Source organism: Coffea arabica, chromosome 6e, assembly GCF_036785885.1.
Source record: "Coffea arabica cultivar ET-39 chromosome 6e, Coffea Arabica ET-39 HiFi, whole genome shotgun sequence".
Lineage (NCBI taxonomy): Eukaryota > Viridiplantae > Streptophyta > Magnoliopsida > Gentianales > Rubiaceae > Coffea > Coffea arabica.
The window spans coordinates 13,951,438-13,975,180 of NC_092321.1; the positions used below are offsets into that span (position 1 = coordinate 13,951,438).

The window sequence follows — 23,743 nt, forward strand, 5'->3', positions numbered from 1 at the left end:
ACGTGTTGGATGATCAAATCTCACAACTTAGACTTAGTTTAAAGGGTATTTTAGTTCACTCTTTTGATATGAAGATAGTTCAATCCTTTCGTATAAATTAGTAGTTATCTCCGTTTAACTCCCTCACCTCACAATATAAGAATAGGAGTGAAAATAGAATGATATGCAATAAGACATTTCATGTCAATCATGGTAGTCCGAGCTTTACAACTGCGTGATTCGGTACATTGGCAACAAACGGAATTATAATTCAAGGGCCATTTTCCTATTATTTTGTCAAGCATTACTACCTGAAAACATATAAAGCAATTTCCCTCGTGCATAATGTCAGAGTTTAATAGTACAATTGAAGCACTCGCTTTCTCCTTCCCATTTGAGAATGATGCACATGAGACAAGTATAGCGATGCCTTCTTTAGAAATTAATAAAAAGCTACATGACACAATAACCCAACAGGCCAATGGTCAATAGGAAGGTATATTATAATGACTTCATGTCGTCTTGATTTTAAGTTTTGTAACATGCTTTTCAAATTCGTTTACCATATCTTTTTTTTTTGTAAGTGTTAAAATTTCCTACTTACACGTTCTTCTCCTACCATATCGCTCTTGTATTTCAGTTAGAAATACTTGCTTTGGCTCTATATTCAGTAAATTAGTTTAGTAATTTCAAATACAATGATATATGAGGGAAAAATGAGATTTAGGCAAAATTTTTGTAGTACTATAAAGTCATAGACAAAATGGCTCATTGCAATCATACATTTAACCCTTACCAAACAAAAAAATAAAAAAAAGAAGAAGAAGAAAAAGAGGATCATGCAGTTGCCATATAAATATATCTTTAGGGATATTAAATTCTGATGACGCGTAATTTACCCATTCAAGTGTGCTACGCTTGCGTTTTATGCGTTTATTGTTCATGGGGCTTGATGGTTTACCATTGATCATACACCACATGAAAAAGTGAAATTATGGAGACTTGATTGTGGTCTTGTCGCTTTCCTTCACGAGTTTTACCCATTTTGTCATCAATACAAACTGGCTTTCTTGCATAAATAGTGTGGTTACTCAATACCCATAGGAACCACATTTATTAAGAGATTAGCATTTACAAAAATTATTACGATAGCATTTTTTTAATAATATGATTTATGTGAGATAAAAGGATTATTGGATAATGTGTTTGTAATGTGAGTATAGATATTATATAAAATAATAATGTATCTAAACGCGCTGTATTATCTGCATTTTTTTATTAATTTACAACTGATCAATCAAAATAGGATGTGTACCCATGACCTAACTTAGTTGTTAGGGACATTGATCATCGTTGATTAGACTCTCAAATACTCCCCTCTTCCTCTCTTATAAAGTTTGGAATCTTTCCTTTAACACAAAAAAAAAAAAAAAAAAAATTCAAGATAGGGATACACATGCGTCCCACGATTAAGTTGATAGTTCAGGACTTTTATATCCATTTGAATTTTGTCTACAATCACATTTAGGTTTAATTCCCTACAGCTCAACTAATTGTATTTGTTACTAGTTACCATGAGTGTGATTGGATAGAGTATTATTTGAAATAATTACTGTAATACTTTTTTTAATGTGATGTATGCGAGATAAAAAAATAGTTGAAAATATAAAAAAATAAATTGAGAAAAATATTTATAATGTAAACGAAATATTATGTGAAATAATTCAGCAATTCCAGCGATCCAAATGACTAGTGCAACCAAACTGTATTTTTTTGTAAGAAGACATGATTGCAATTGGACAAAATCATCTCATTTTTTGAAAATACATTGCCAAGTCCCAACTGTAGTCGGAGGAATAAGCTAGCGTCATTCATTGAATTAATTAGCGGGATAGCAGAAATTGAAAAAGGTGTGAGAGAAGTGGTGTAATCAAACTATATGATTACTTTGAAAGCATGGGACACTAATCTTTACTAATTGCCGTACTATTGTTAGAATGATAGGAAATCAACTCAATTTTTTCTCTAATGGGGCGTACATGTTTTTCTTGCTTTTGAAACTTGACCTAACTATACCTCACACTAAATTATGCTAGCAAATTGCGCTTAAACTAATGAGTCCAAAAGGTAATGATTGTCAATCAAGAATCATTGCAGCATTTGATGGAGGACTAATTTTGACTTTTGATCTTGATTGAAGCACTAATTAACCTTCTTCAACATTGCAAATTAATCATCTCCACGCAAAACTTGCCGTAGACCATTTTCCTATCTACTAGAGAACTTTTGTCCTTTGACCAACAAAAAAATCCTCATCATAATGGGATGATTTCAAGGTTGGCTAGTCATGCTTTATCAATCTTCATTCACCATCTTTATGGCTTGATCTGATGGTCACATCAAATCTGAACATCTGAACGGGATTTCCGAGATTTTATTTGATTAGACGTTTGCATATTCGACCCGGTTTGGCATGTATTTTCTTGTTCTTTTCTACTCCTCCATAGGAGCGAACATTTTAGCTTGCATAGGAAAGGATCTCCAGCTGACTTTGGGAGATTTGGTTCAGTCGTGCATAGGCCCAGTTGCAGCAGTTTTTAGCCATAGCCATTAGCAATGTATAGGTGCTATGAATAAAAACCCAAGGCTTCTCGAGCAGGCAGCTTTAGGGGCCTATGAATCTTTTGTCAGCAACCTGAGATCAGATAATTTTGTGGCAGAGACAGCAGTATAAGCCTTGATTACAAGAAACCGTATGGAGCCGTTGCCCCTAGTCAAATTTTGTACAGTCCAGTGCAAACAAGGGCTGTGGCTATAAATCTGTTGTCTGCAAATTGTAGTAATTATTCTGCGGCCATTTCTCTAAGCATCAACGTTGGTGGCTTCTTGTGCCGTAGCACTTAAGAAGTCAGTTCCATGGCATCTCTCCTGAGTCCTGACTCCTGAGAGGAAAGCTTTTATGGGATCACTTGTCGTTTTCTTTTGAATTTAAGAAAAAACTGTTTCAGCTAAGTCCACTAATTTACGGTTATGGTACTTATTTCGCCATACATCATCTACTGGAAGAATCAGATTGTACTCAGATCCTTCGTCGGAAAAATGCAAAACTTCACTGGCGGAGTATGATAGAATGGATCTAGGGTTGGTATAGTGGTGAATTTGTAAGGTTGTTATATTCTTATTCAATAACTTGTTGTCCTGTGGCATAACTTTGTTTTACTGATAAATTTTACTGTGTATATCAATTTAGTGTATTAATACTTAACGGTTTATTTAAGTGTATACTAAATTTTGAAAAAAAAAAAAAAACACTATGACCGTACATAGCTGCATAGGTCAAAACATGCATGCTCGAAAGTTTCATAAATCCGATAAATGAGATTGTTTAGCAATGCAACAGATGACTTTCAGATCCAAATATCAGCCCTTTTGTGCAAGTTTGTCTAAATTCTTTTGTTTCTAATGCTTTGACAAGAATATACTTGTCGAAAAACAAATGCTGTTTTAAAGCAAGTTCAGCATTTTTAATCACTTTGGTGTTTTTTTTTTCGCCTTTGAAAAAAAAAATCTTGCTTGCTTTTCTTAATGTCAAATGCACAAATCTATCTTATGTTGTCACAAAGATCATGTACATACTCCTTCCATGTTACCTAATGTTGTGATGACTTTGTGAAAACCTGCAGTGGCAACAAATTTCAAAAGAAGTACTTCAGTTCTGTCCCTTTGAAAATGAACCTCAGTTAATTCGATGTCTTTCTCACGTTAGGTCAAGCGGAGACTTGAAGTGCCAGATTAAATTATTAGTGCTTCAATAATTGTTTATGATCACTTGATTTGGGGGAAAGCTTGAAAAGACAGCTTCTCATGCAAACCCTATCAATAGAACTATCGTTTTTGTTCCCTTAGACAGACAAGATGATTAGGTACTTGTCATGCTCTTATAATTTATCACTTCTCTAATCATAATCATTATCACATGCACGCAATGCCTTTCGCTTTTGTGCACTTGGGATGCTTCTTGATGCTGGCAAAGAAAGGGACAAAATCTCATAGAAATGCTTCATGTCATGATGCTGATAATATATGAGACATTCCCACCTATTATTATGGGTTTATTATCCTGTTGAATGGAACACTATAGAGAAACATTTAATGAAAATGAAAACAATAATGGTTTATAGAATGTGAAAAATGACTTCACTTAGCAATTTTCTCCAAGAAATAAGGATGGAAATTACATTTCTCTTCTGATTGAGCAGTCCAATATTCCAATGACTTGATATAACCTCACAGCAACATCTTGTAGGGTCAAGGCATGATGAAGCCAGATTGCCAACCAGGTTATGGCCTAAATCGATAGTCCATGCTACATGAAATTAAATTGCTGCACAATAATATTTGTTCCCAAGATTTTAGCTAAATGATTGAAGACCCGTGTAGCCAAAATCGTTGCATTCCATGAAAACAGCCCATAAGGATCTAATTTTTGAGATATAATGAGGAGTTTGACCAAGTTCGCTTGGAAGAAACGCTTAGCCATTCTGATGTGTGGTGAATCAATCATGGAGTATTCTTCGGCCAGCTTTTGATGCCCTTTTCCTACTCTCAAAGGCAGTGTCTATTTTCTCATTATTATTATGATTACTTTGATAGTTGTTGTTGTTGTAGTTATCGCCAATATTATTATGAACTCATTCTCATGTCATTTTCAACACCAATGGACAGGGACGTACACAAATACTCAGATGAGATATACCAAACACAATAAATCTCTCTGTTTATTAGTAAAGTTTAACTACAATGCTGTCGATCATTAGAAGCAGCAAGAAAACATTACAGACTTCGTCAGTTTATTTGATGATAGATTTTCCTTTTAGGTTGTTTGATGATAGATTAGTATAATTATCTTGTGACTTAGATTTATCACTTATTTTGGTAATAGTTAAGTACTTAACCATTTTTTCCCGCATAAGCAGGCAAGTTTTATTGGTCCAACCACAAGTGCTTTTTACCCGGTTGGGAACCTCTGTGCTACTATCAGGTGCTAAATCCAGTATCAATTCCACTTATCATGTGAAAATAGAAAAAATTTAAATAAATAGCACATGACAAATTAAATAAATAAGACACATAGTATATATATAGAAATGACACCGAGTTGCCACTGGAGAAGTGGCACTAAGGATCCCTTGTGCCTTCTACTATTAAGTGATGTAATACTTTGTGACCAAGAAGACCTTAGTCTACCGATTAAGTTTAAGATCTTAGAATTTAGAGGTCTTAAGTTATGATCCCTCTTCTCTTTTCTTACTTCTTAAATCCCATTCCTCTCTATTAAGAATTTTTTTTTAAAAAAAATGAAAACTTTGTGAGAGGGACACAAAATTCATTAGGATTTTGTCAGAGTATGTAATTAGAGTAATTAACTAGATGGAAAGGGAGGAGGAAGTGCTAGTGAGAGCTCCAGAGTCGAGGATCTCCCACACATTTAAATTTAAAAAAAGTAAAAAAAAAAGACTGGATGAAAAGATCTAGAGGCCTAGAGTGGAGTAAATGCTGGATAAGGGGAGCCCGTGCCTACACTCCCACACTGATCAACTACTAAGTGCTGCATGACCCACATTCCAGATGGTGTTTAAGACAGAAATGGGCCTAGGAGTATCTAGACCCAGCATAGTCCAACATTTTCTGCAGCAAACGTAGCTAAGAATTTTGTCTTGGGCCGGATGCCGGAAATCGCCCAAAACTCGAACTACATCGAGAAAGAGAATATTCTCGCTTTGTTTTTTGGGAGACAAATATCAATATCTTTTTTTGAAACAACTATCATACATAAGAGTAAAATTTTATATAAGTGTCCAAGAAAACACATCATTCCAGTGCACCCGGAACTTTTGGTGAAAGCAATATACAGATAATAATCGCCTTTAAGAGCCATGCAGCGGACGTAAATTGAGTGTAAGAGAGTAAAACATGCTATGTTTGGATGAAATATGTTTCCAATATTTTGTTTTGAGAAAATGCTTTTTATCCACTGTTTAATCTCACAAACATGCTTATCGGCAAAAAACATTTGCGCGTAAGTTTCCTAAAAACACCCGCAAGACCATTGCTTAGAAAGAGACATGTTATGATTAAATGTTTGATTTCTTGACGAGTTGAGCAAATTTTCAAACCTAGGTTGGTTATTATGCAAACCTTGTTCTTGGTGACATATATAATGGCAAATTAATGCTTTTAAGGAAAAGTATTATGTTATGAAATAAAGAAAAGACATACTGTGTCTAAATATAGATTGAACTTGTTCATTTGCATGTGTTATATATAGGGTTCGTGTGTGATATAAGCAAACGTTAGAAAAACAAAAGAAGTTGATTCTTTTTTTTTTTTTTTTTTTCTCAAATGAAGAAGATCAAAGATTTGAATAATTAATAAAGATACACTAATAAAGTTAATTATCTTAATTTAATATATCATCTAATAAAAAGAAAAATGAATTTACAACTAGCGGAAACGAAACGATTCTTTTGACCATATTCTAAATTTTGAAGGCCCAAAATAAAATTTAGGTTTCCCTTGTAAATTTTGTTGAGATAATTGCATATAAAGTAATAAACTAGCTCATTGTGATTCGGAGCCAGAAATAAAAAGAAAGTAAAAACTACCTTATTTCGACAAACATATAAGCATAATTTAAACAAAATTTAATAGTTCTTGGTATGTTGGTTAACAAATATTCTACGTATCTTAATTGGAAAAGTAAATCAAATCTGTTATAGAGGAAGAATGTCGTTGCAAGACAAAAGAGTAGTGAAAAAGATTAACACGGCACAAAAAAAAAAGATCAAAATGCATTTTTTTTTTTGTGTGTGTATTTGATTGGATTAACGAAAAGAAAAGTCCTCATCAATTATGCGCCTCAACTAATAAATACTATCTCTGCCACAGAGGACCGATTAATAAATATGTTTATTCTACTTTTGTTTATGTATTGAGATTCGGGAGATGCCGCATCATTATATAGTTTGAAGTTGCCGAATAGTTCCCCTCTACGGACTGCACCCTTGATTGACGTTTACAGTACCCGTTCCATAAAAGACACAGAATTTACATCCAATATATATATTGACTCAGTCAGTCTTGATTCCTTGGTTGAACGTTGGAACAGTTCCAAGACAAAGTTGGAGAAGTTTTCTTGACATGATGATTGTCTTCAATGCTAGAGCGGGCTCTTGCGATTGCGAAGACGATGTTGCAACAACTATACATCTTCGGCAACCACGTAGCTGTATCATGTCATGTGTGGTAGTACTTGCATTAAGTGTTTACAATTGTGAAAATAACAATAATGTGTATTTAGACAGAAGATTATTCGGATAATTTTTCTTTTTTTAACACAATATTGTTACACTTTTCACGACAGTGATAAAAATATATGAGTAAATTTTATATATACTGACAATGCATACACTATCACGGTTGGATGCAGACACACGAGCAAAATTTGGATTTTAATTTTAAATTCAGATGAATTATTACGTATCCAATGATGATGATATATACATTAGCAGTATATAAAAAATTAATCCAAAATATATATGATTGACGAGACGAAGAAGTTGATTGAAGAAAAAGTATTTATGATGTGAAGTAATAAATTTTTTTTAACAAATAGTGCCCTATAAGAATAGAGAGATAAACTGTACAAATGTCCACTCATCAATCGCAATTTGCTCTATCTTTCTTATTACCGTGGATAAAAATAAAAAATAAAAATGTTGGGAGTCAGTCCAATTCCGTGAGAAAAAAAGTAGGGAAAAAAGCGAAAAAATGAACTCAAATATTAGTGGCCATCTGAAAAGTCAAAAGTAACCAAGGATTTTGTTGGGAGTATATAAAACAATTTTTTTTTTTACTATATTTGTGTGTTTGAAGTGAGTTTCCTGCCTAAATTGTGAATAAGTCAGAAAACTTTGTTGTTTCTTCTTTCGTACAAGGTATTGAATAAATTTGATAAATCTTGGGATTTAATTCATAATCAAAAAGGGCGAGGGACAAGGGATCTCTAAATGAATGAATCTTCGGACAATTTAACTTTAATTTGCTCAACTATTTTCAACTATAAAAGAATTATAATTTCTACCTTCCATGCAATTAAGCTGTAAATTTAATGGAAATAATTTGATTTTTGTGCAGTCATGAAATCATTAAGTGGGATTTGTGAGCTTCTGAGTGGAAAAATCTTTTTACTTTCCTTGAAATCAATCTGCAAATTCTGTAAAAGGGTTTTAAGCTAACAATAACATCACAATTTACAACATAGAAAAGTAGTAGAAGTCGAACTTCTAGAAATGTATTTTGCTTATGTTCTTTTTAATCATGCTTAATTGGTGAATTGATTTTCACTATGTGGATGTGCCGGAATTGCTAGTTCTTAAATACTAAAATGGCCCATGGACAGAGCGCCTGATAATCTCTCCTGTGTAGAACCAACTTGAATTACAGAGCGCTCTTATTTACTTATTTTATTTCCATTTATTTACTTTCTTTTTTTTTTTTGTTTAAAAAAGAATCCAAACCTTGGAGGGGTAGGAGAAAAATGGATGGTTTAAAAGTTGAACTACAAACTTCATGACATTTTAGCTAATGTGATGTCTCTATGGATTAAGTTTCAAGGACACGGCATGTATAATTTCATGAAATCACGAATATCAACATATGCTTATGTAATTGGTAGGAATTCGAAACTCTTTTGGATTCGAAACTCATAGAAATAGAAATGACTACGAACTTGCATCCTTCAATTATGAATTATTCTTGGATTCGAAACTCATGAAAATAGAAATGATCATGTTAGAAGAGCTTCCCCGCATCGCAGACGATAAGACAAACGCGGATACATGTGATTTATAAAAAAAAAGATAAGAAAAGAATTGCGAACAACGTACACGAAATTATACGTTCCCATGTCGAAGTACTTTTACAGGGAGAGCCATAGTTGGTCCCTGGGTCTAGTCCACCTAATTCTTAGGCGTTCCTCTTCCAGTCCTTGGACAAGTGTCCGAATTTGGTCAAGATCAGTCCAATCACCCTAACAGCATTTAACGCTTTATCATTTCACATAACCCAAATCATGCCACGGCGGTGTTTTACTGCAAGGTCATAGCTCATTCAAGAGTTAATTATGTCCTGGCCAAATGACAGAGGCTTTGGGACCAAGTTGAAATCCAAACAAGTTTTGCCACGGAATCTTTCCTTTCCCCTTATCATATTCCCACACAAATTGTGATTGAATCAATTTGGAAGAGATGCATTTTGTTTATGTTATTGTTTGTCCCCAGTTCCTTGCAGCTTCCACATGCAAAGGAAGAGAGAAAAGGCAGGGCTAGGTTCAATCCCTCCCACCCCCCAAACCTCAAAAAAATGTCAGGATACTCATATCTGACAACCTCCAATTTAGATACTACTAATAAGAACCCATATATAGCATATACTAAGCCACCACCCCAATTGGCAGGCAGGATTACTATTTACTAGCTGAATAACAAATTGAAGCTAAGGGAAAGACAACTAGATTTTCACAATAAATGCACTTAATTTGACTCTTGTGCCTGAATCACAATTCCCAAAGAATGCATCTATATTGTAGGAGAGGCCAAACCTCAAGCAAAGTTTGAGAAATAGATGCCAAAAGGGGTGCTCTTCATGCGACGCAGACACCCATTAACACACACAAATGACACCATAGTGTAGTTATTAATGAGGAAACAACCCGGTGCCCTATTCCCCACTAAAGAAGAAATGAGGATTTTCAAACTTTATAGCATACATGCATTGATACCTGGAAAGATCTTAACAGATGATTATCAATTGGTCTGTATCTTCATATAATTTGCTACAAACATGTACAAATTGAAACCACATAATAATCAGATTACTGCAACAAGGTCATCGACCAGGAATCCTAAACACCAAAACTTTTCAAAGTTTCTGTAGGTACCTCATCGCTACCAATGCTAAGAGCAAAGCTTAATATTTTCCAGAAAATACTACTATTATATTTATTTGAAGGCATTTTGATGTAGATAAAAGGTGACTCGAAACTGAGGAGGAGCAGCAGCGCAATATGAAAGTGAAGCTGAGGAGATCAAATCAATTCAAACTTCTACTCCTAACGCAAGTGGATCTCCAGTATCAAGATTTGGAAAGTCTTGATGCATTGTTTCTTCTTCTGAATGAAAAAGAAGACAGGCAAGAATTCTCAGGAACAAGCCGATATGTAGTAACATAGAGGCACTTCCCGTTTTCAAACCATGACTTGACATTTAGCAGAGAGAATGATAGTCAACAGTAAAGAGGAGAAGCACAAATCAACCCAATCTTCTCCTCCTATGGGGACGTGAATCTCCACTGTCCACGTCTGAAATTCTTGAAGCATCATTCCTTCTTCTGGAAGATGAAGTGGAGAGTGAAACTGTGGAATCTATTTCAACTGCAGTATCTACTGTCTGACTCTCCGACTGTATGACAGCAGCGATGCTTGAGATAGAATCTCTATCATCCACTGGCAAAGTTTGCTCCTGAGTCCTATCAACGGGATTGTTACGGAAGTAGGATTCAACTAACCTTTCTGTAGAACTCAAGGTGGATGTCAGATGAGAGATAGCAGCTTGATTTGGATGTGATCTACGAAGCAAGAGTGACGAAATTCGTCCGGCTTCCCCCACCTCTGAATTGGTAGGACTGCTCTGTGTAAAGTCAACTACATCATCTGGTGATATTACATTATTCTGCTCTCTGCGCATTCCTCTTGATGTCAGGATCCTGTTGAGCAGCGAATGGCTTCTTTCAGGTGAGTCCCGTGAAGCATCAGCATTGTGGGAATGAACCTGATACAAATCATACCTACTGGTAAGACGCCGAATCATTTCCTCCATAGGAACAGTAAAAGCAGTCCTCTGTAGAGATTGTCTGAAGCTCTCAACACGTCGTGCTTGGGGCCTCAGAGGGATTTTCAGATTTGAATCATCCTCTAACTGTCGGGCATTCTTTCCCCGGCCATAGATTGGGGTAACAGTTTTCATGGTCACTTCCCCTTTACAAACTGGACACTCCTTGGCATCTGAGTGAACATGTAACCACCTATAGAGGCAAGGCCAACAAAACAAGTGACCGCAACAAGTCACAACAGGGTCCTTGGCCAGGTCCAAGCATACATTGCAATCAAAAAAGCTTCCTGCTTCGCTATTGCCCTTTTCATCATCATCCTTCTTTCCCAAAGCCTCATCTTCCAAGAACACATTATTGTTCTCACACGTTTTAACCACATCCACCGGTGCATCCTCTGCTGCAACACTACCCTCACCAGCTTGTAATCCACTCCCACCAATTAGCTCCATAGCAATGTCCCTTGTTTCAAGTGGCACTTGTAGTTGTCTCCAAACCGACCGCCACCGTCTTCTCTGCCTAAATGGTTCTATAGCCCTATTAAGAGGACCATCACCTAACCAGTCCTCCAAATTCATGGTCTCGTCAGGAAACGATCCCGACCTGGGCTCAGTATTTTCGCTAGAATGATCAATAGGCCCCAAATTGAGGTCAAGATTCATCCCGTCTCCCATCACAAATTTAACAATCCCCCCAAAAAAAAAAATCCTTTCTTTCTCAGCTCAAACTCAACGAAATCAAAATCCCAACTCTTTGCCCTAAACCAAAAAATCATCAACCATCTTCTTCTAGCTAATTCACCCAAAACCCTAACTTTATTTGATCTTACAAGGGAAAATTCAGATAAATGTCGACAAAATGTAATGCAAAAACTCTCAAAATTTTGATTAAATGGCCTCAGAAACTTTCTGGTCAAATCCTAACACAATTTAGCCAGAAAATATAAAACCAAAAATCCTTTCAGTAATATCTGCCAGTCAACTCAAGGAAAAATCTATTCTTTTTTTTTGGTGGGTCAAAACCCTAATATTTGTCAGACAAAAGAGGGGTAAAAGATTCTGACCTCAGAAACAATTTTCGCTAATCTAACACAGACAAATTAAATTAACCACTTCATTACAAGCAGTCCAAAAATTAAAAGCAAAAAAAAAAACCCAATTCAGGGTTTACCAAATAAGGATATAAAAACCAAAAAAAAATTGTATAGACACAGAATAGAGAGAGAGAGAGAGAGAGAGAGAAGGACCTTGTGAAGGGATATGATGATGAGCTGAAGAAGCTTAAAGCTTACAGTTTGAGTGAAAATGGAGTGGGGTTTCCATATTGACTGCGAACAGGGATCTGGTCTGCTTGTGTGTGAGTGTGTGTGTGTGTGTGTTTTGTGATGAGATTTTGTGTGATTGAATAGGACACAGCTCAGAAACAAGAGGGCAAGAGAGAGAGAGAGGGGAGGGAATCAGCTGCATAGGCTGTGTACAGTATTGTTGGGTGTCTTCCAATCTTCACCAATGTTTGGGGTTGTAATCGTGCCATGTCAGCATTCAAGTGAGATATGGACCCACTTAGTATGTGTGTGATTGGTCCCCCACCTTTGCCTTTTTTTTTTATTTTTTTTCCGCTATCCTCTTCGTTCTTTTTTTTTTATTTTTTTTAAAACTTTCCCACCTTATGTGTTTAATTATTTGAGCTTTTTTGTGTTGTTGTTGTTGTCTTTGGTTTTGGTGGGAGCGGGGGGGGGGGGGGGGTGTTGTCAAAACTCAAAAATAGTCTAAGAGGACAAAAGGCTCATACATTTCAAGGCTAGATCATGCTAACCGCGCGTAATCAGCTTAAATAATGCGCTTGAGTTGGTAGTGGTTAATTTTAACGATAACATTTGTATAATATACTCTAATCTAGTCTAAGAGATGGGAAGGAGGGAAATTTTTAACTGACGTGAAACTTCTAGAGGAAATCACTCGAAAGTGACAGTCACAGATTTTGGATAGAATATAGATAATAAAACTGTTATACTACTGTAGTTGTTTTTAGAGCTTTCTTATCGAGGTGAGTTATGTCGAATATTTGATGTTGAATCTTTATTTGTGTATATTATATGCACAAGAGTTACGAAAGAAATCACTAGTCGTTGAACATTGCTTGAAGGTGTTAGTAAACGGATAATTGCTAACCATACATTCTGTGCCCAATGAGCATAAATTGGACTTAAATATTATGTCATGACAGATAAGGAATGAAGCTTCTTCTTCCTTTTTTTTTTTTTTTTCCTGGGGGTGGTCTGGATAAGGAATGAAGCTTTAGCTCAGATAAGCTCAACCAGATCAAGGCGAAGCTATTCCAACTCTATCCATCACATTGCTCAAAAAAGAAAAAAAGAAAAAGGAAAAATCTCTATTAGACACATTATTCGATACAACAAATATATAGTCATTCTTGTAATGCAATTAGTGATGAAGATTTTGTTGATACTAGTTAATTTTATCCTTTTGTTCATGCAATGTAGTTTGTAGCCATTTAATTCTAGATTTTTTTTGCCGCAACACATTTCTATAATCTAATGTATCATATTCTAGACTAAATTAGATCAAAAGAATGTTTTGACATTTTTTTAAAATCTTTTTCACTGTAAATGAGGATCAAACCTCCAACTTATAATCCAAACAGAGATTTAATTCCTTTTTGGTGTCCACTGAGTTAAAGCTGGGCGGTTTCTGTCCATTTAATTCTAGTTGTAGGACGAGCAGGATTGGAAATCTAATGCATTAGGAGGGTTGTAATTGGACCTTAGATCTGTGACCGTAAAAGAGCCCGGCTTTGACTTAGAGCTTAAGTCGGTAGTAACGATCCTAATCACGCAAGCAAAAACACATAAAAAAAAAAAATTAGAGCCTATAGGAATCAATCTTTGCTAGATTGAGTAAACAAATCATGATACCGACAGACTCAAAGATTCATCCTTTCACGTTTCCTCCTCAATTGACAATTGTTGAACATGTGGCATAATTGCAACGTTGATTGTCCAATCAAGTGCCAAAGTACCTTTGGCTGTATATGCATTGGAGGGGCAACATCAGAATTGTCTCGCAAATTGATGAGGGATGTTAAACCTAAATATCCAAAGGGCAAAATGGCAAAAGATTGATTCTAAGGACTTTGATTGGTGCATGTTTTTGGTATGGAAATTACGCCCTTCCCTTCTTCCGCCCTTCTTTGAAGAAACAATACCCTTATTTTTTCCTTCATTTTTTTAGGTTATTTGTTTATAAGATTGACCAAATTCCACCCCACTTATTGAAAGGTGTTAATGAATAAATCCAGTCCTATATTGGTCGCAAAAGTATTTGAAGTGCTTGAATTGAACTTGCCTTCTACTTTCGTTTGGCCTCGTTTGTAAACTGTAAAGGCTCACCTTTCAATTGCTCCGGTGACTCAATAGTCAATAGCTTATATTCTTCTTTGCCATATAAAATACCATATGATGCATATGGAGGAAAATTTTGAAGATTAGAGAGTTGACCCAACCTTACATTAGGCACATTGTGGGGAATGGAATTGGAACAAATTTCTGGTTTGACACATGGCACCCCATTGGGCCATTGTACAAAAATTTTACAGGTAGCCTTCTCTATAGTCTCTGCTGTAAACCATCTGCTCCGGAATCAGAAATCATAGCGGATGGAAAGTCGAAATGGACCAGGGCAGGAACGGTTGTTGAAGGTTACGTGCATTTTGTACGTGGTGTTTGCACTCTGTAATCGTTTTTGAAAGTTTTGTGTATTTTGTATTCGATGTAACTCTGTTTGCATATGATGTAACTCACTTTCAATAACGTGTAATTTTAGAACAAAATTTTGTGAATCCCACACATGTTATTAAAAACGAAGTACAAAATGAGATCTGGACCATATAATTTTTTTTTGTCAAATCTTGGCCATGAATGGGCAAGAAAGCAACTGTTCCTGCCCCTCTTCCCGTGGAAATGGCCATTAAAAAGACAAGAAACGGCAGAAGTGAAGAGATTAAAAGAAGCTGCACCTGACTGTTTTGTCCCCTCGATGGAATTTGAGGATCAGGTTGTATGGGAAGGAGGTACATCTGGTGAGTTCAATACAGAATCTGTCGTGAAGGTGTTATGTGGTTCGAGGGAGAAGATGGTGTGGGCAAAGTTGGTTTGGGGAAAAGGATATGTTCCCAGTATGCTTTTATCTTGTGGATGCTGTGTAAAAGGAAGCTATCTACCAGAGATAGATTGCAAAGTAGGGAGTGCCTTTGCTATCCAGTTTGTGTGGGCTTTGCAACGGAGAGGAAGTGAGCATGAATCATTTGTTTTTCAATTGTTGTGTAACCAAACCACTATGGGATAAAGTACAGCATATGTGTCTGGTATTTCGAGGGGCTTATATGTGGGAAGAGGAGCTTAATTGGCCTGCAAATCATTGGAGATCTAATTCCTTTGCTGACCAATTGAGGAGGCTGCCTCAAGCTGCGACTATGTACCAAATCTGGAGGCTTAGAAATGAGGCAATTTTTCAATCAAAGCCTGTCGACGTTTCTGGACTTCTAAAAACTATCGTTGAAGCAGTATGTTATGTAACTAGTAGTTGGTCAGGTTTTCCACGCACACGACAAAATTGGGAGCTTGTGATGGAATGGTGGTTGGATTGGAAGTGTTTGTCAGAATAGAGGAGAGATACTAGTGTATATGATACGTAAATGGTAGTATGATTGAAGGGTGATTACCCATGTGTACAAAACTTTACTGCTGAGATCAATAAAAGTGTTTCTAATTTCCCAAAAAAAAAAAAAAACTTTGTACTGCTTTGCTGTTGGCATCTTTGAAGGAAAGAAACTTCTGTTTGCAACTTTTGAAAGCTCAACGAAGACCAATCACTGGTGTAAGGTGAAAAACAAAAAAAAAATAGAAGGGTAATCATATTTCAGGCTTGACTATTGCAAAGTTTCACATGCCCAATTGGGCCAAAAATTGCAATGGTATCTAGTAGTAGTACAAGAATTCAACATCTTTATGGATTGGAAAGAATCGAAAATACCAAAAACTTACTGTTTAGAACGTCTTTTTTCTTCTCTTGGGTACCAAGTTTCAAGTTTTACAATTCTGGGAGCCAGCTTGTAAAGTGGAGTATCTTGAACTGTTCTGCAGAAGCTTTCTTAGATTCCATCAATTAACCTTCTTACAATCCGACCTGATCTCTCCATTAGTACCTGTTAAAGGACTAATATTCCCCATATTGATCATGGATTGCGCAAAGCTTTGGAAGAATGCATTCTGATTACTACTGAAAGTGTTCACTATGGAAATCGTTGCAGCACCTGGAGTGGAGAACAGCTCTTGATCTGATTGAAGCAGGCCTTGATTGGTTTGGAGGTTAGAGAAATAGTTATTGTCGAATGTATTAGGTGTGGTAAAATCAAGATTGGCCAAAGCAGTAGTGCTCCCATTCTGTGGGCATATCTGGCGCAAGGTAGCCAAGTATGTTGTGTTTAGTGATGGATCAGGATTGCCAGATCCACTGAAGTTGTAAAGTCGACTGCTGAATAATCGACATTGAGCTCGTCCAAATGTGTGAGCCCCTAACAAGATTTTATTCACAGGAAGTTAGGAAACTCATATGCTTGAGTAAATCTTTATGATTATGGGATCTTATTTAGCGTGCAAATTACCAGACAATGCTACAAGATCATTTATGTTGAGTCCAACAGCGGTAAACTTTGCAGTAATGTTGCTTAAGCTTTCAAAGGGAGCGGGAATAGAGGTATTGGCTCCTGCTTGATTTGCTGTCTTGCTGTCCCTCCTTCCCAGTAGCACATTCCATGAAGGTCCTCCTGACTGTACAATCCAAAGAAAAGTATATGTTTTAGTTCAAGTTTCCTTTCAAGCTGATTATTATAAACAGTGTTCATTCCCAGATTGATTCTTTTTTTTTTTTTTTGGTCCACTGGGTAATACAATTGAGTAACTTTTTGAATCTCGTATACTATTGAGCAAGGATCCCACCATCAGTCTATAATGACATGGAATCACTTCTACAATACAGAATCAGAAGAGAAAAATATCTGCAAATTGCCAATCCTGAACCTGTAAATCTTGACAGTACAAAATGCAAATTTGACGCTGAGAGTTTAAAACTCTGGTGCTCAATTTGTCCCACGTATAGGTGAAAAATGGAGTTTGACATGGAACATATTGAGCCTGAAGTGTCTACTTTATGTTCAGTATTATCTTTATTTGTTCAGAGACCAATTATCTGCTTAGCGTGAAACCAATCCTAGAGCAGAAGGCTGGTGGGAGTTGGATAGAAGTTCTTTTAACACTTCAGGGGTGCCTCCTTGCCAGTAGCTTTTTTGCTTGCAAGCATTAGGATTAAGACTTGTTGGGAAAAATGGGACAAAAAAAGGGAACAAAAAATAAAATTACAAGATTGAATGAAAAGTTCTTTAATGTTGGCATACCAGAGAGACAGATGATTCAGCAGCAAGTGCCAGAATATCTGCACAAGAGACAATACCAGGACAAGAATTTTCAACAGCAGTCTTTATCTTGTCAACAACATCAAAACCGCGAGCAGAGTTGGTATTGGGAGCTGCATCTTTCTCACTTCTTAAAGTTCCGTTGTTATCCAGTAAAATCGAACCATCACATCCCTGATGACAACAAACAGTTCTCAGAAGATTAATCGATTGAAATGATAAAAACCAGTTTACTGTTCTTAATTTTTTTTAAAGAAACTTCTATAAGAGTAAAAAAAAAAAAAAAAGGTACATCAACAAAGCAATCGTGGAAATGAAGTCGAATGAGGCTTGCACCAATACGCGGATCAGACTGCAAAGCCTGTTGTATGACATTTTGGACAATGGCAGATACATTTGGACATGTGTTTGAGTAAAATGTTGCATTCAACTGAGCATTCGATACATGCAGCTGAATTGCACCTAGGAAAAAGCTGATTAGTACAAAGAGAGACGGAAGAGAAAGTGTTTTCATTTCGTTCTTTTGACTGGAAGCAAGCAAACAATGTAAATTTGCCTTGTGCCATTAGTGACTCGGGATCTACGCATTATATAGGAAAACAATCCTGTTCTTTTTGTCCCCTGGATAGAAAATGACTTTGGTACAGATATGGCAAAAAAAAAAAAAAAAAAATTACTCTCTTTATCTTTCTGTTAGTGTTAAGCATCATAGTCAACAAAAGAATTGTAGGTCATTTCTTGGATGCTTCACCGCGTCCAGCCTTTGGGGAAGGAGAATTGGTCTTGGTGCATTTTTTTTTTTTTTTTTGAGTATACAATCTTCATTCATAAGGTACTATGTAAAACATGAATTATTACTATTCGGCAGCAGAAATTTGGTCATAATTCGATTTAACAACTAGGGCGAGTAGCAAATTAAACGTACTCTTTCCCACCTAAACTCTTTTCCTTTGTCTAGGCATACAATACATGGTAATCCAACTTCAAGGTTAACTCGGTACTGACATTTCAGTGTCATATTGCCTCAAGTATGTGAAACAACTCCACCAATTCAAAGGAAAAATGGACACAAAATGATTGACTAATCAGGGTAAGGAATGAGGATGGTAGCTTAGCTGGGAAGAATGATTGATGGCTGATGTGGGAATGCAAACCATAACCACCAAGTCAAACAGGAAATTTCCATTCGAGTTGTTACCAGCTTTAATCTGTGTTGGAGTTAACTTAGGGTGGGGGCTGGCGCCAGTAAAAGATCACCACATTAACAAAATAATTCCCTTGAAATCTTTGCTATCAAAGACAAATACGTTGTCGGTCATTCCTTTGAATTTTAAAAGATTCCTTGCTAAACAACGCGTACTCGTTCATAAAACACAGAACACATTGATTGCTTCATGGACTAAAAATAGTGAAATGCTGTCTGCTTCTAATTGCAAATCTAACCTTAGGTACCAAGAAATCCGATCTTAAAACTTTTGTCATCCCAAACGACATTCCTTCATGTTCTAATCACCTCATTTGGTGCTCGTTTTGATATTAAAAAACACAACACATGAACTAACACAAGGTTAAACTCCGCTATGTGCAATTATATGGGAGGAAAGCACCAGAGTCTCATAGTTTCCAGTCTTTCATTTTTTAGGCATCTAATCATTTGAGATTAAACAAGTTCTGAAGGGTATTATAGGAGATAGTGTAGGGCTAATCAATCGAGTAATTCATCAAACGGGACTGCAGACAAATTATGCACTTAATCTTGTAACTGATCACAGGTGAACCTCTAGTACTGTTTTTGTTCTAACTGCAACAATTTAATTGCACTTGTTATTCGAATTACGGTTGAAGTTACCATGCATTTTCCTTAACAACAACAGCTTCTTATCAGCAATGTTTTCTTTTGTTGCCGTGCGGGAATGAGGCAAGTCTACTCTGCTTTTACGTCCAATAGCCCGGCTAGGTATAAGGTTTCATAGCATATATTGATATTTTTCAGGATTTTTGGAGTACTTATTAGTTCTCTACTTTTGAAATAAAGAGTAAAGTTACTACCCGAGTGCCGCATCAATGCAACGCTGTAATTAGATTTTAGATTCAAGAAAGTGGCCTTTATAACCGGGGAAGATCATAGCGAAGAAGTCGAAACCTACGCAAGGGCTGGTGAATTATGCTTGTTCTGGGATTCTCAATCTCCAGCTATGGTCCTGTTTCAGCAGTCTGAACTAAGGCCACTCAAGTAGGGAACTAACCATGCCAGCAGCAAGTAAATGCTATCATCTTTACTCAGCTAATTTTTGCGTGCTGAAATCCCAGTTAATCTTTCAAGGGTCGGGCACTTTCTCATTCCAATTAAGCGTGCATTGTGCTTATGATTGAAAGTAGTTGGTGAGAGTTGTTGATGGTGATTCACTGCAATCTTTGAAAATATAGTCACTGATTGACTAAGGATGCTAGTTGTTTATATGGAATCCATAATCTTCGGTTAAACTGTCAACCATTTACTGACTCTATGGTTTAATTAAGGATCTTTCAATTTTGAGTGGGGCAGGTTCGGAATTTGGCAGGCCTTGATCAATAATCTATACCACTGGATTTCAAAGTTTCAACCCTGAAATAATTCTTTTTAGACTCTGCAGTTGGCTGTATAAGACACTTGCAGGAAGGACTTGTCATGCAAGACTAGTCCACTTGACATTTCAAGCTGTATATCTAGTGACTTGGCCTTTTATATACTTATCAGTGAAATTTTTTTTACGAGAGTAGATTAAGACATCTGTTCCATGTATATAATATCTCGTCAGATGTAAGATATTTATGTGACGACTAAATCTAGAGGAAAATCTCGCTATTATTAGAAGTTGGAGGGCAGAAATTTAGGGCTTGGTATCTTGAGAGGCTAATTAAAACAATGGATCCTTTCATGTTTGGATTGCCATTTCTTTCGATTTTTTATAGAAAAATATATTATGCTGATTTGATATATATGAAATAAAAAAAATATTTTAAAAATGTAGTCACGAAAAATATAAAAGTTTTTCTACGAAAAACTTCAGTCCAAACAAGACAATTTTTAACTGGGAAAAGGATAAAAAAAATGACGAACTCCAGTGACCTTGGGGAAGATGGTCCATCCTTTCCCTGGTGGTAAAAGCAGATAAAAGAGGGGGATTGGTTGGCTTTTGGAAGCCTTAGCGTTGCGTGTGAAATGGAAAAGAAAAACCTCACTGCTTCCATAGTTTCAGTTCACAAAAACTAACGTATTGAAAGCGCTATTAGTTGCGTGTGAAACGGAAAAGAAAAAGCTCACTACTTCCATATATATAGTTTCATTTCACAAAAACTAACGTATTGAAAGCGCTATTAGTATTGTTTATGATTGTCGTTCAACTTGGAGAGATTTAAAATTTGTATGTGGGGATGTATCTCAGATTGTAATTAATTAATTAGATAGCACTCGAAATCGAATCCCCTTTTATTCAATATTTTACTAATTCAACCATTACAATTTAGTAGAAGTCTTCCTTGTATGCCATAGGAAGATTCCAGCCGCAAAATAACTACTAAAACCGGCACTCATCATTCAACAACAAACTTAATAGACATCCATATTTATTGTTTCCGTGCCTGCATTTGCTCAAATTAACTTGATTTTTACTCAAAGTTAGTAAAGGTCACTCTTTTTTTTTTATTTATAAAACATAAGTCAATATTATTAATCATCTAGTTGGAAATCGTTCAACACGATTTGCTTGACAAAGTAATCTACACTAATGGCAGAAAATACATTGAACATGTCACATATATATTTGATCTGAAAAATCATAAGATTTAACAGAGATACAAAATATAAAAGTTTACACTGTGAATCACCAATCATCAAATCTAACCAATTGAATGAACCGCTCCATAGATATCTGTGCATGTCTATTCCCTCAGATCTGGTATCCAACTGGTTCAAGTTCAAAACTGATATTGAGATCTGATGAGAAGACCCCAGAAATTTTAGATCCAACATATAGATATGAAGAAATTCTTAGATCTGAGAAAATAAAAAACAAAAAGAATAAAAACTAAACAAAACTCTCACTAAAACAGCTTAGGAGAGAAGAACTCTCACCAGGATAGCTTGAAAGAGAAGAAAACTCTCATTAGGATACTCTAGGAGAGACTTTATTAAATCAAAATAAGAACAAGGGAATAGGAAGTGAGAACAAAGGAAGAGGAAGGGAGACTATGGCTTAGGACCAAGATCTAGGAAGAAGAGTAGAGAGTAAGTTGAGGGTAGAGAGAAGTAAGGGTCTCTTTTAACCAATGCGCAACGAACACTAATTAGCAACACTATTTTTATTTGGAAAAACACAATAGGCAAGTTTAAGGATGCGTTTGATAAAATTGAAAATTGAAAATTGAAAATTGAAATATGAATCTATTAAATTATTGAATTGTTAAATAGTAAATTTGATACGTTTGAATATATATCGCATATAACTTATCAGTTATTGTTTAGAGCAAGTTTTGCCTAACAAATTTAGTGCCTAACAAATTCAATGTCATTTAATTGATTCAATTATCAAATTTTGACCCATGTTAGCAAAAAGGCCCAACATGATCCTAGGATATTTAGCAAAAAGCACTTATATGCAACTTGTGATGAATACATTTTTTGTCAAACAAGTTTGCCTTTTCAAAATCCTAATTCTTAGATACTTCATCTGAGATAAGGGTAATTTGGTTAATTTGGTAAAAGAATACTTTTGTTAATTTAATAAAAGAATGTATTTAGAAATATTTATATTTTATAATTATTAATGTATTGTTCAGATTCGGGTCGGAATCTCATATTCCGTATTCGATCCGCTTTTTTGTTAGAGTAAACGGATACGGGTCCAGGTACCGAAATTATTTTTCAACTCATATTCGGAAAAATTTACCAGATTTGGGCCAGATTTTGATCCAAAACCGACTCGGGGACAGCCCTATTAACAACTACGGTTTCTCATCCATTAAAATGGGCCTAAAATTGAACTCTTTCTCTATTGAAGTGAAGTCTTCATAGTGGACAGGCTTAATGCCCAAACCAGAAGACAAACCCATCACAAAAGAGTTTAGGCCCTTTTAAGTACGCCATTTCGTCGCAGAATTATTGCCCTAAGTTGTTGACGACCTGATTCCCGGTGGCCGGTCAATCTCCAAAAGTCCGTATGCAGGTGGAGTTTTCGTCAACCACGTGGACTGCTGAAGTGCTGACCTCAACCCACGAAGATTCGAACAACAACATGACCTGGTTTAGCTTCTTTCTGTTACGATAGCCTATCGTAGTTTCGTTTGCTTGTGCCATGGTGGAAACTAAAATTAAGTACTAAAGCCAACATCATCGACAAATTTATAGATAGTTTGGATTTTTTTCTCATATAGTTTAAGAAAAATTAATTAATTTTATTGAAAGGTTAAATCTAATCTATTATCTTTCTAAATACTCTTATATTATTAATATTATGAGTATGACTAAACATTATATATTTACATTAATTACAAAAATAATACTGACAGAAAGTTGCACCATTCAAGGCCTGAGTCAAAACAATTATTGAATAAGATAAGTTATATTCATGGATAACAAAGTACAATAAATAAATAAGGATATTTTAGAGAAGTTAAAAGTTAACTAACTATATTTTTTAATTGAAAAAGTGGATTATAATTTGGAACGAATGAGAAAGAAAAATAAAACCATTAAAATGGAACAGAGGGAGCATAAACCAACGATACTTAAATTACTATACCAATTAATAGGGCTAAAATTGAGGTGATACAGTCCCTAGGGGAACATCTGCTAAAATTGAGGTGATACAGAGAACATTTTTAGAAATTTTTGAACACTAACTATCCCATCAATTCTTATTAGGCTCTGAACATTAACTTTACGTCCGTTTACTTTTGTGTGCCGAACGCCAAGAGAAAAGTCAAGCATATTTTATAAAGAAAACACATATGCTCACCGAGAAATTTTTACTCTTTAATAAATTACGTGAAGTATTTTCCATTGGGTACGTTCTGGGCTCTGATTTATTTGATTATTTATTAATTTGTTTACACATTTAGGCTCAGAGATGCAACCATACTGCGTACCTTCCAGTTACCTATGCAGCAGTGCAGTAAAGGGGAATATTGTCACCATAGAGATCATGGTATGTACCGACGATTGTTTTGATCAAGTTATTCTTACACAGCATATCTTTCTTGATTCATCTCGTTTAACAAACACTCAAAGAATGGTCTTATTTGTCAATGGGAGTAGATTTCAATATACTTTTCCTTCTGTTCTGCGTTC

At 35.7% G+C, this 23,743-nt stretch overlaps 2 protein-coding genes across 2 annotated transcripts; both read right to left on the reverse strand.

Moving 5' to 3' along the window:
* Positions 1–10,166: 10,166 nt before the first annotated feature.
* On the reverse strand, positions 10,167–11,747 carry LOC140009530 (uncharacterized). The gene has a single exon (XM_072055357.1). It carries the CDS (start codon positions 11,598–11,600, stop codon positions 10,350–10,352), a length of 1,251 nt encoding a protein of 416 aa, XP_071911458.1. The 5' UTR covers positions 11,601–11,747; the 3' UTR covers positions 10,167–10,349.
* A 4,075-nt stretch (positions 11,748–15,822) lies between these two features.
* On the reverse strand, positions 15,823–17,958 carry LOC140009531 (peroxidase A2-like). The gene is made up of 4 exons (XM_072055358.1): positions 17,708–17,958; positions 17,398–17,589; positions 16,609–16,774; positions 15,823–16,518 (listed from the first exon to the last, which is right to left on the reverse strand). Exons 1-4 carry the CDS (start codon positions 17,927–17,929, stop codon positions 16,106–16,108), a joined length of 993 nt encoding a protein of 330 aa, XP_071911459.1. The 5' UTR covers positions 17,930–17,958; the 3' UTR covers positions 15,823–16,105.
* Between the last annotated feature and the right edge of the window lie 5,785 nt (positions 17,959–23,743).

Excerpts from the sequence above, each read along its gene's own strand:
- LOC140009530 (XM_072055357.1), bottom strand. The coding sequence starts at position 11,600 with ATGGGAGACGGGATGAATCTTGACCTCAATTTGGGGCCTATTGATCAT.
- LOC140009531 (XM_072055358.1), bottom strand. The coding sequence starts at position 17,929 with ATGAAAACACTTTCTCTTCCGTCTCTCTTTGTACTAATCAGCTTTTTC. Across the intron at positions 17,590-17,707 it reads TCCACGATTGCTTTGTTGAT|GGATGTGATGGTTCGATTTT; the intron begins GTACCTTTTTTT and ends TGTTGTCATCAG. Across the intron at positions 16,775-17,397 it reads CTGAATCATCTGTCTCTCTG|TCAGGAGGACCTTCATGGAA; the intron begins GTATGCCAACAT and ends TGGATTGTACAG.